Source organism: Cetorhinus maximus, chromosome 27, assembly GCF_964194155.1.
Source record: "Cetorhinus maximus chromosome 27, sCetMax3.hap1.1, whole genome shotgun sequence".
NCBI classification, from domain to species: domain Eukaryota; kingdom Metazoa; phylum Chordata; class Chondrichthyes; order Lamniformes; family Cetorhinidae; genus Cetorhinus; species Cetorhinus maximus.
The window spans coordinates 11,588,963-11,601,422 of record NC_135905.1 but is presented as its reverse complement, the minus strand read 5'-3'; the positions used below and the strand labels follow the sequence as shown (position 1 = coordinate 11,601,422).

The following is a 12,460-nucleotide window of genomic DNA, read 5'->3' as shown; positions in this document are numbered from 1 at the left end:
AGCTGTAGCTCTTCTGACAATGGTGCTCCGATAGTAATTCTAGGGAGGGAAGTCCAAGTGTTTGGCCAAGAGGCAATGGTGGAATATGTCCAAGTCAGGAGGAAAACTCAGATGTGACAATTTTCCCAAGATTTTGCTGTTTTTGTAGAATGAGGGAGACTGAGAGTTAGGCCTCTCTGAGCTCACAGCAAGAACTGAATTTGAGCGGGAGGAAGCACAATGCTTCTTAATTTCAATACAATGGCCAAGAAGTTTGTATCAGTTTGTTCCGAGCGTGCTAAGGAGCAACCAACGAGAAAAGATTCAGAGGATGAACGAGCAAAACAGATGGGGAAAAAAGAGAAAAAAGGAAATCGGTGATGGATTGAGAGAGGGAGATGACGGAGTCTGGTTTATTGTACGACAGCATTTTTAAGAAATCCTTCAACCTGTGTGTATGCATGTGTGAAAAACTGACTAGAAACTTGACAAATGAGAGAATGTGTGTGTGCCAAATATACGCCAAGCAGACAATGTCAATTAATAATAGTATAGTGGCAATGAACTGTAGGGTTAGCAGTTTTCTTTTGAAGCACAAATGAATTAATGGCAGAAGGGAGCGTTTGATTCGGTTCAGGATATCTTTAAGAAATTATGGCATCACAAATGTCATAACCTACATTGAAAGGCATTGCAAGGAATGGAACAACAATGAATGCAAAGGTGGGATCCTTTCTTGGAACATTCTGCTGTTTCATATCAATAAAACATCACATTCATTTAAATAAAATAACAGAGGCCCATTGGATAGGTGGATTTGGTTTTCAAACTGTGCTTAGCGTATTGGAATAGAATACTTAGCAGATTTTGACAGAGCTGTATCTTGGTAAAAATACAAGTTATTTTATTAATAGCTTTCTCCGTCTTTGTTAATTATTATATAGTGCATTATATGAGCGGATGTATCCTCAGTTCCGATTAAAAATCATGCTCTTTGCCCGATATGAAACACAATTAATGTTCCCATTTTAGATGAACTAAAACATACACAAGGTACATTTAGAATGCATAAAAGGGATTGGATTTTATGTTCCTTGGCAGGGTGAGGGAGGTGGAAACCGAGGGATCCACTTGCTCCCGTTCCGCTGTCTCTGTGCGTTCAATCAAGCATTAGATAGTCCAGGGGGAAGGAGACCAATCACAGGCGCATAGGAAGCTTGCTTCCCGACCACAAACCCTTCCCCTTGCTCCCAGGCAACCTTACAATTATTATCAGGGCCCGTTTCTCATGCCTGTTTTTAGATGCCGCAATACAGTCAGCTCTTGTAAATTTGTGCCGATGTAAAAAAAAGTAATCGCGATGAATTTTTTTGTTGTGGCTCCATTCACAGTGGAATATGAATGACACCTTGTGTGAATTTATAACCTGTGGGTCCTGAGAATCAACACTGCAGGCCGGGACATCGTGCAGCAGGGAGGGTAATGAGGCCGTCGCAGTTAGAATTGTAAAGGCCTCCTGCTCTCGGAATCAGTCTTTATTATTCATTGAGGGGCACACGAGAGGTTTAAAACAAAAAGGGCATTAAAGATCATGCAGATGCTGCCACACCTCCCCCCAGCAGAGTCAACCACGGCCCAGGGGGCAGACGTTTTCTGCCGCTCTTGTGCTGCCTCATATTAGCCGGCGTAAAAGGCTTCCAAAATTTTATGTCTGACGCCTCAGTAGCGCAGCGGGCAACGAAAAATTGCGAAGGTTTGGGTTGTCGACAAGTTTAATGGTCTCAAAATGGCAGGCGGGCTGCTGATTTCAGCACCCGTGCCACTTCTGAATGATCAGAGACTGGCATGATGATGCCAGGTCACACCGAATTTATCATCAGCGCTGGGGTGGGTGGGGGTGGGTGGGGGTGGGTGGGGGTGGGGGTGGGCGGGGGTAGTGTGCCTAATTTGGGAACGTAGAATACAGCCCAGTGTCTTGTGTTTAGATGCATTCATATTGGCCGCTGCAGGGGTAATGGAATGAATGGCCCTCTCCCTCTGTTATGAATTTATGATTCTAATCGATGGTTCCTATTAGCTTCACACTACCTGTCAGGCCTCAGCCTAGCTTCATCATCTCTGCGGCCAATTCCACAGGAGATCTGCTGGTCATAATAAATGTCTGGCAGTTAAGGCAGTAACTCGATCGAACAATCCAGGTGACATTTCCAAACGACTCAAGCTTCACTCTGATTATTTATGACACCATCAAAACTGTTCAATTAAATTAATGCTTATTAGCCATTGTCTACTCCCTGCTGATTTATATTACCACAGACAACATGTAGGATAATTAAATAGTTGTATGTTAAGGTGCGGTTAATGTCCTTGGATTGATCAGTGACTATAATTAGAAATCTCACAGATGCTCTTTATCCTTGCAGTTGAAGGGTATTTCTTGTGTGGCACTGTAGAATCTAATAGGGTCTCTGCCATTAGAATCAATTTTAGATCTTCACGGGTTAAATTGTGTCGTCTGTTCAGTACATAAACAACTAAAACCATGGTTACTAAATGACCTTGAGCTGCACATTCATGCCAACCCACTATTTTTCTACCCGCCCATAATACTTCACAATACATGAACAGATACGATAAGCCTAGATATGCAACAGATTCTGGTAGACCATCCATTTCAGAAGACTATGTTAAAAAAATAAATGCACCAATCTGGGGATGTGATAGCTTATTTAGAAAATACAATGCAGGGTGTGGTGTTGAACTGTACATGCAAGGGGTACATTCTCACCTAGATTTTTTAACGATCCACATCTAACTTACAATTTACACATGGACAACAATTTCCAAATGCATAATATCCTGAGTTAATTAGATTTATTTGAGTATTGCTGAAAAAATGAGACATGTTGAAGCTTTTCATCTTGCACTTATCAGGACACTTTGCAAGGATACCAACATAAGGGGATAACAACAATTTTTAAATTGGAGTGCAAGACGAAAAGCTTTGACATGTCTCTATTTTCAGCAATACTCAAGTTCTGTCCTACCAAACGACGAAACTTATTTGGGAGATACGGTACTAATGTTTCAGGTAAACCCTACATCATTGTATTTAGGTGTCAGTTGTGTACTCAGTCGGTAGCACTAATTCAGAGGGATGTGGGTACAAGCTCCACTCCAGAGATGTGAGATCCTAATCTAGGCTAGCACGCCCAGTACAGCACTGAGGGAATGCTGCACTGTCAGAGGTGCAGCCTTTCAGATGAGAACTCAAATTGAGGCTTTGTCTACCCTCTTGGGTGTTTGTTAAAAAAAAATCCCATGGCATCATTCAGAAGAATAGGTGAGTTTTACCCTGTGTTCTGGACAATATTTATCCTTCACACACCACCACTATAAACAGATTATTTGATTGTTATCATATTGCTGTTTGCTGTGTGCCGATTGGCTGTCAGGTTGCCAACAGTGACTATATTTCAAAAGAGTGTCTCATTGGCTGTAAAGTGCTTTGGAATGTTATGGAAAGTGTTAGATAAATGTGTCTTTATTTACAAGATAAAATAATAACCTTACATTGGAATGCATGACTCGTAAAGGAGTCAGTTTATGAATTAAAAGTATGTTACCCTGTTACCTTTAATTGAACAGTACCTAGTAACTAAATGCACAATGCTGACACATCATCGTTTCTTGTTTTTAAGTGTTATACTTCACTGTGTCAAAAGGGTGATATTTCAAAGGTGATGTGTGCATGACAAAGCAATAAATATCTGTCTTTTTATTCATTTGTATACAGATGCATAGTTTGTGAAGTCAGTGTACAGTTTGTTGTCACTGCAGTTGTCATATAACGGTATATTGCGTTTGTTGGTATGGCTTTGCCTATTCAAGGATTGTGGGGAAACTGAGAAGTTTTTGTCCAGTCAAATTATCTAGATTTTAGTCAAGTGAAGGAACACTCTAGTTCTTAAGGAGCTAAGGCTGTGCTACGAAAATGATATGAATTGCTGAAACCCCAGAATAATACCTAGAGCAGCAGAGACCAATGCAAATTGTTATAGTTGTGATGCAGTGACCAAGTTACACGTGATTTAACTAATTGTGCTGCAATGTGAAAAAAAATCGCATTTTAAAAAATCATTAGGATAGTTACCTTTTCCGAGGCTGAACTGAAGGGCTCCCTCGCGCAGAAATTAAAAACAAAACACATTCTCTCCATGTGTGAAGATGCTGCCAATATAATGAAATCTTGGAAAATGACTGCACGTCTGTGCTTGTTAAAGAAACAGAAAATTTAGTCCCGGGGAGATACCTGTCAGGGCCCAGACTCCTGAGCCCTGTTTGAAGGTGTTGCAAAAGTGTTATTCTGTGATAAGTGACCGACAGCAAAAAAAAGGACTGGGAAGAGTTTTGAAGTCATACAACACAGAAGTTGACCATTTGGCCCATCTTGCCTGTGCTGGCTCTTTGAACGAGTTATCCAATTAACCCCACTCCGCTGCTTTTTCCCCATATCCCTGGAAATCACTTTTTTTTTCTTTTCAAGTACTTAGCCAATCCCCTTTTGAAAGTTACTATTGAATCTGCTTTCCCCCCTCCAAGACTTTCAGATCATAACTTACAGAGTGAAGAGGATTCCCCTCAAATCCTCTGTTTCTTTTGGCAAAGACCTTAAATCTGTGTGAAGAGTCACGTTGGACTCGAAGCGTTAACTCTGTTCCTCCTCCACAGATGCTGACAGGGCTGCTGAGGATTTTCCAGCATTTTTAATTATTATTTCTTAAAGCTGTGCCCTCTGGCTACCAATCCTCACACCAGCAGAAACAGTTTCAATAATATTAGTTAGCGTATTGCTGAGCACGTGTTATCGACACATTAGTCTGGGTAGTGTTTATCTCTCTCTCGTGAAGCCTATGTTAAAGGTGGTATTTAAATCCAAGTTGTTGTTGTTGAATGAGTTGGGATAATTGTTTCTTTTTCCCCTCTTGTTTCCTTAAAAAGGTCCATTAGTACATTAAGCATCAACTCTAGTGGAATTCAACAGGAGAGTGAACGTGGCTATTTGCTGAGTGGTGGGTCATATCTAGAAGCCGCACTCGTGGACAAGGCAAACGATTCTCCTCAGAGAGCTGTTTCTGTGGCCTATTCATTGCCCCAGAAGGGAAAGGTAAGATCCCGTTGAGCTATCCTCGTGACCTCTGTAATGTGCGGAGATAACAGCCAAATATCGTAGCAGAGCCGAACTTCTCACGTTTATCTTTCCCCTCCACATTGGTGCTTTGCACATGGTTCCCAGGATCTAAAAAGGAATGGCTTCTTAACTTAGCCTTTACAGAGCGCAGTTCTTCATCTGCCACACAGCAGACTACATGTCAGGTCGTGTGCAAAATTAACACTCACACAAGTGCTCAAGGGAGTAGCACAGGGAGATTTCCATCTGATCGACATTTACGTCTGTGTCAGCTGTGCCTCTTGCCTCTGGGTCACAAGTCCCTATCCAGGAACTGAGCAGAAAAATCAATGGCGATACTCCCCAGTGTTGTACTGAGGGAGTGCTGCACTGTTAGAGGTGCAGTCTTTCAGGTGAGATGTTAAACTGGGGTCCAGGCTGCCCTCTCAGATGGGCATAGAAGATCCCATGGCGCTATTTTGAAGACGAGCGGGTGAGTTATCCCCGGTGCCCTGGACGATATTTACCCCTTCATCGGCATCACAAAAACAGATTATCTGATCATTATCACATTGCTGTTTGTGGGAGCTTGCTGTGTGCAAATTGGCTGCTGTGTTTCTCACATTACAACAATGATTTACACTTCAAAAGCACTTCATTGGCTGTAAAGTGCTGTGTGATGTCCTTTGATTGTGGAAGTGCTATATAAATGCAAGTCTTTCATTCTGCCTGAGGGAGTGCAGAATGGGATACACATTAATTTCTCTCAGAGGTATGAGTATTTCTCGGGGTAACCAATTCTACCAAGTCACAGATATGAAAGGCGTGGGACTCCAGTGCCAAGGTTGGAAGAGGCCCCAGGCTTTAGTTCCAAAGAGAAAACTGCCCGTAGTTTGATATGATTCATTAAACATTTTCCTGCAAGCGCTGTCGGTGCTCAAACAACTGGGCCTGAATTTTCCCCTCGGCGGGCGCGCGCGGGATCGGCTCCCCACCGCGATTTCACGCTGTAGGGCCAATTAACGGCCAGCCAGAGCGTGAGATGCGTGCTGGAAAGTTCCGCGCTGCCGGGGGGTGAGGCGGGGGTGACGTAAGACCATAAGACATAGGAGCAGAAATTAGGCCATTCAGCCCATCGAGTCTGCTCTGCCATTCAATCATGGCTGATAAGTTTCTCAACCCCATTCTCCCGCCTTCTCCCTGTAACCTTTGATCCCCTTACCAATCAAGAACCTATCTATCTCGGTCTTAAATACACTCAATGACCTGGCCTCAACAGCCTTCTGTGGCAATGAATTCCATAGATTCACCACTCTCTGGCTAAAGAAGTTTCTCCTCATCTCTGTTCTAAAAGGTCTTCCCTTTACTCTGAGGCTGTGTCCTCAGGTCCTAGTCTCTCCTACTAATGGAAACATCTTCCCCACATCCACTCTATCCAGGCCTTCCAGTATTCTGTAAGTTTCAATCAGATCCCCCCTCATCCTTCTAAACTCCATCGAGTATAGACCCAGAGTCCTCAAACGTTCCTCATATGTTAAGCCTTTCATTCCTGGGATCATTCTCGTGAACCTCCTCTGGACCCTCTCCAGGGCCAACACGTCCTTCCTGAGATGCGGGGCCCAAAATTGCTCACAATATTCTAAATGTGGTCTGACCAGAGCCTTATAAAGCCTCAGCAGCACATCCCTACTTTTATATTCTAGTCCTCTCGAAATAAATGTCAACATTGCATTTGCCTTCCTAACTACCGACTCAACCTGCAAGTTAACCTTAAGAGAATCCTGGACTAGGACTCCCAAGTCCCTTTGCACTCCAGATTTCTGAATTCTCTCCTCATTTAGAAAATAGTCTATGCCTCTAGTGGGAGAGCGCGGGCGATGACATCACCGCGGGGTGCGGGTGAACGTTTCGAGAGAGCTCGCTGCAGGCCGAGGGCTGCTTCGGGGAACTGCAGACCCCGCAAATCATGTAACAAAGCTGCAAATAAATGTCCGTTCGGCACCACCAAGCACCTGAAAGCATTCCTCGTAAAAATGTTGTCCCCGGACGTCTCTCTTTTTACTTTATTTCCCTAACGGAGATTTCGTCCCGCCCTTGGATGAGGTCTCATCAAAAAATATAGAGGCCGCCCGGCCGATTTGCCCGCCCGCCAACCGTACGGGTTTGATAGGGCCACGAATAATCGCGGCCAATTGCGCCGTTAATGGGCTTAGGTGCCCGCCCAGCGGTCGGCGGGCGTGCTTCCGGCTGCTCCGGCAGGCGAAATATCGCGATGACGTCGGGACGGCTCGGGCGGTTTTATGCCCGCTCGGGTCAGGCGCGGACCTGCCCACGGGAGGTAAAATTCTGCCCCTGGCATGGTCGCGGTGAGCAGCGGTTACTGCCCTCACCCCATAGCAGCCTCCTGGTCGAAGCATTCTATCCCCCCAACCCCCCCCTCTCAGAAACAGGGGCCGAGCTACGCAGGGGTGGGGGGGGAAAGAGGCAGAGGAGGTGGAGATCCTCACGGAGGCCGCTCCTTATATTTGGCAGGATCCGGGGGAAATTCGGGATGAATCTTTGCGTGTGACACCCCAATCCATGGACCCCCAACATTGCCACTGGTTGCGAACTAGCTTCTAATAACATGTGGCTGCTGTATGAGGATAAAACTGCAGATGAGTGGAACGTTGGTTCCTGATTAAATTGTGTGAACTTGTGCTCACTGGGCTGAGTTTTATAGGCCCTGCACGAGCAGGTTGGGAGACGGGGTCCAGAGAATTTGGAGGAGGGCAGAGTGCCCATCACCTCCCCACCACCATGGTGTTTTGGCAGCAGGTGGGGAAGGTGGAGGAAGGCCCTCCTGCCCAAAGGCCCAACTGTGCCACCTAAGTGGCCAATTAAGAGCCTCTCCCCTCAGCCACTGGCATTTTACCAGCTGCGGGCGGGTCATCCACCACCTGAGGTGACCACCTGGTGAACCCTGGCAGCCACGCTGTGGCCCCGAGGCGGGGAGCCCCCCTAATCGGGTGCTCTTTGACCCATGGAGGGGGCCTTTGGCAGCATTAGCTGCCCATGCCTTCACCAGCCATCACCACCACCTCCCTCACCACTCCTCACTGGGGCCTGCCTGACTGCCCCTGTCGACGCCCAACCCACCTATCTTGCTGTTAAGGAAAGGTAGAGTTGACCACTGCAGCTGGTTGCAGTCCCAGCAGTGGCCACCACTCCTGGTGGCGGTGCTGAGATTGAAGAGCTGCCAGTCCTCTGATTGGACAGCAGCTCTTGGAGGCGGACCCTCATCCTTTAATGGGATGGGAGCGCCGATGGCAGCTCATTAGCTGCTAGGTTGTCAGAGATTCCATCCAGTACGCCCCCAAACGGACAGGTTGGTGTTGCCCTGGCTTTCTGGCCTGTTGTCAGGCCTTCCACTGGGCCAACCAAGTCCAGCCCCTTCAGCCAGAGCCCATGCCAAGTTAAAAGGCAAATGCATTCTTCGTGGCATCTGAAACCCTAAAACAATTCTCAGTCTGTCAGAATCCGAGCAGCTTTGTTGCTATGATACAAGCGCTGTCCTTCATGTTGCTGTAGCTTGACTCCTAACTGTTAAATGACCTTAAATCCCAGATCTGAAATGCGCTGCCTGAAAGGGTAGTGAAAGCAGATTTGGTTCTAACATTCAAAAGGGAATTGGGTAGATACTCGGTGAGAAAACATTTGAAGGGCTCTGGGAATAGAGTGGGGCGGTGATGGAAGGGGTTGGTGCAGTACTAATTGGATAATTCTTTATAAGAGCCAACATAGGCATGATGGGCAGAGTGGCCTCTTTCTGATGTATATGATTCTATGACATGTTTCCTATTCTCTTTGGCAGCGATATTTGGGACCAGAGTTCGTTAAAGTGGCTGGAGACCCTGCGATGCCTTTAGATTTACCTGGCTCCATTGTGGTGAGCAATCCAGTTTACTGTGTGACCATTTTATGTTTGCAAATTAGTTGTACAATGTGCTCATCAGCAAGAGCGAATGACAGTGGCTTGGCAGCACTGTTGGTTGAAGTAAAGCACTGCATATCCCAGCTCTGCACCCCGCTTTCAATTACTCAGGAGACTAGCCTGCAGGCCACATTCAAAAGCTGTCAGCCTTGACAAATGCCTTGGCACTGACAGCAGTGCTCTTTCCTTCATTATAGGTAAATGGCCTGGTACATTCGAGATAACTGTTTAAGTGCACGTGAAACATTGCACTCTGTGATGGACCGTTTCTGTGCTCTTTCAGCAGAATAGCTTCTGGGTTTACTTAGAGACCTTTCCTGCTCATAGGGGAAACACTTTGCGTTCTCTTGTGGCAATTGATTTTATTTCCTCTGAGCGTGTTGTTTCCCAGGTAGTGACATACAGCAGGGTGTCAATAAGTGTTCCTGGTATGGAAGAGTCTATGACTCCTGGAGCAAAGGGAAAGTCCGGTAGAGCAAAGCTGTTGAATAGGGGATTGCAAACTGATATAGAAGTATTTCAAATCCTTGTGAAAAACAAATTAAAACCCAGAACATAACATTTAATATTCAATGTGATTCTGTGATTGGATAGCACTTGCTGAACAATCCTGATTGTGCTAAGAATTACACTGATAACCAATTTAAGATTATCAGTCGGGCTCACAATGTGGTTCACTTATGCTTGCTAGAAGCTGCACATATTCATACTCAGGGTCCTGCCCTCTGCAGGCAAATGGAACATGTCCAGACATTGTGCCTTCTTTGAATGAAACAATAGTTCTCTGGTATCTTCTCCATGGCAATGCCTCAATCAATCACAATCGACCCTGGACAGACACAAGGAGCAAAGGGAGCAACAATTTATACTGCATGAGAAAAGGTGCACCCTTTTCTCATGCAGTATAAATTGTTGCTCCCTTTGCTCCTTGTGTCTGTCCAGATGAGTGCAAGGCAAAAAAAACATCGACAGCGTGTCTCTTTTCTCAGCAATAATTAAAAGAACATTCATAATTTAGTGACACCATTAACATTAACATTTTAACACACCCCTGGTAAACGATGTCAATTTGAATGGCGGGAGTGGGAGGTCAGGAGGTAGGAGGTCAAGATCTCCGTTTCCTTTCGGCACGCCAAGATATTTTACAATTAGGTTGGAAAACATCTGTGACTGGCTGCGTTCTGCCTTGATGTGACCACAGCTATTGTCAGGTGATGACCTTAATCCAGTAATAGCTCCTGTTCTTTACAGAGCAAGAAAGGAAAAGTGCACTTATCACAACGAGAGCTCAGTGTCATCATACCAAATGGACAGTGTCTGGATGTGAAGTGCGATGTGAAGTCTAAGGGCGGTGATGTATTTGACATGGTTGTGGCTTACACCAACCTTGTGGAGTATTTCTATTTTGGCCTCGCTTATCTGAAAGGTGAGTCTCGCAGCAATCATCAAAGGCTCCTCTGTCCCAGTCTTTAGCCAGTTCTGAACTGAAACATTGCCAGCGAGTCTTGTTTAAACCAAGAGTAGGCAGCAGCCCGCCTGCCCTTAGGCCTATTGAGGTTGTTGTGGTGGGGGGGGGCAGTGTTGGGGGGAGTAGCTGAGGGTCGACAGGGCAGTTGAGGGTAGTGGAGCTAGTGGGGGGTAAGTCGGTGTGGGGAGGGTAGTCGGGGGGCTGGGATGCGGTTAGGTGGTCGAGAGGGTAGTTGGGGAGCACAAGTTAGTTAGGTGGCCGAGGGGTGGGGGGGTATGGGGGAATAGTTGGGGGTTCAAGAGAGTGGTTGGGGGTGTGGGGTTAATTGGGGGTCAGGGGTAGTTGGGGGGTTAGTGGGTAGTTGAGGGGATCAGGAGAGTAGTCGGTGGGGAGTGGGGTTGGTGGTGGTGGGATGATAGCTGGATGTTGTTGGGTGGGGGGGGACTAGTTAGCGGGTCCAGTAGGGAGGCAGGTGGTCAGTTGTATAGTTACCCAGGAGTTAGGAGTGGTTCTAATTCTTCTATTTTACCTGGGTAACCATTTTGCTAATTGATTCAGAACCATCCGAAGTCTCGAATTTAAATCAAGAGATTCAGCGGCTTCCAGATGCAGGGCAATCCCTGTGCAGTCCTTGCGTGGGGGCTTTTGAGGGGTACCCCAGCACATCTTCCGCGGCTACTTCCCGGGTATGACTGTCCGGAGAATGGAAGATCTGGGCCAATGCCTTCCTTGTAGTCCCAGCAGCGGCCACTACTGGGTTCTGGCGCTGCTGTGCTTATTCAGCTGCCAGGCAATCAGATTGGCTGGCGCCTCTCGAGGGCAGGACTTTGTTCTCCTGAGGGGCAGAAGTCCCACAATTATCTTATTAAAGCTGCCCCTGCACCCCCTCAAACCAGGGTATTATTGCTGCAGGGCAGCCTTTTTTAAAGCTGGTCAGCTCACGACTGACATTTCAACTGGGGGCATGAGCAGTATGCCCTACCCGCCCCCTGTAAAATTTAACCCCATAACAATGTAAGAAATACCACCTAGAATAGGCCATTTTGCCTTTTGAACTTGCCACACCATTCAACAAGATCTTCTACCTCAACTGCACCTTCCCACATTATGTCCATAGCCCTCAATACACTTAGTACCCAATAAATTGATCAACCTCTCACCTGAGTACGCTCAATGACCGTAGCTCCTGGGTTAGAGAATTCCAAAGGCTCGCAACTCTCTGAGCGAAGAGGTTTCTCCTCAAGTGGCGGACCCTCAGAAACTTTCACCTTGTGTTCTAGATTCCCCAGCCAGGAGAAACATCTCCTTGGTATTTATCCTGTCCTAGCCCGCTTCCTTGAAGAGATTGGGAGAGGGAAGCCCCACAATCGCCTGACCTATCGGGGTCTCAACCGAGTTTCTGACCATCCTGGTGGACTCCTGCAAAATTCCTGGTGGACTGTGCTGTAATGGATGCAGAATCTCATCCCCACACCCACCACCCCCAAGCCCCTGCCCACACACCACCTCCTCTGATCTGTACACATTAAGATGAGGCCCAGATTTGCTCTGCACTAAAGGACTTGATATCCTCGGGTGAGAAAGGAAAATTTGCAGAGAAGTTTGAGAGGTTGGTTTGGGATGCAGCCTCTTATAATGAAAAGCTGCTCACATGAGGGAGAGGATCTTACAGGGTCATGGACACGGAGCAGGGTCGCGGGACTAAGCACGACTGCTCTTTCAAAGAGCCAGCACAGATGTGATGGGCTGAAGGGCCTCCTGTGCTGTAGGTTTCTATGAATTCATAATCCATTCCTTTTCAAGTGCAGGCAATGCTCAGATGCAACTAATGTTCACAGCGACAGTTCAGTCTTTGGCATCCCCCTCCCTT

General features: G+C 46.4%; 2 protein-coding genes across 5 annotated transcripts in view; one reads left to right on the top strand and one right to left on the bottom strand.

The window, feature by feature from the left end:
- Positions 1-12,460, top strand: part of ptpn20 (protein tyrosine phosphatase non-receptor type 20) — a 336,983-nt gene that overhangs the window by 109,269 nt on the left and 215,254 nt on the right. For all 4 annotated transcript variants that reach the window (XM_078530719.1, XM_078530716.1, XM_078530715.1 and 1 more), the window contains 3 exons: positions 4,981-5,146; positions 9,003-9,077; positions 10,374-10,548. In XM_078530719.1, coding sequence (XP_078386845.1) covers positions 4,981-5,146; positions 9,003-9,077; positions 10,374-10,548 — 416 coding nt within the window. The remainder of the gene's footprint in view (positions 1-4,980; positions 5,147-9,002; positions 9,078-10,373; positions 10,549-12,460) is intronic.
- Positions 1-12,460, bottom strand: part of mapk8a (mitogen-activated protein kinase 8a) — a 485,513-nt gene that overhangs the window by 257,801 nt on the left and 215,252 nt on the right. The gene's annotated exons all lie outside the window — the stretch shown is intronic.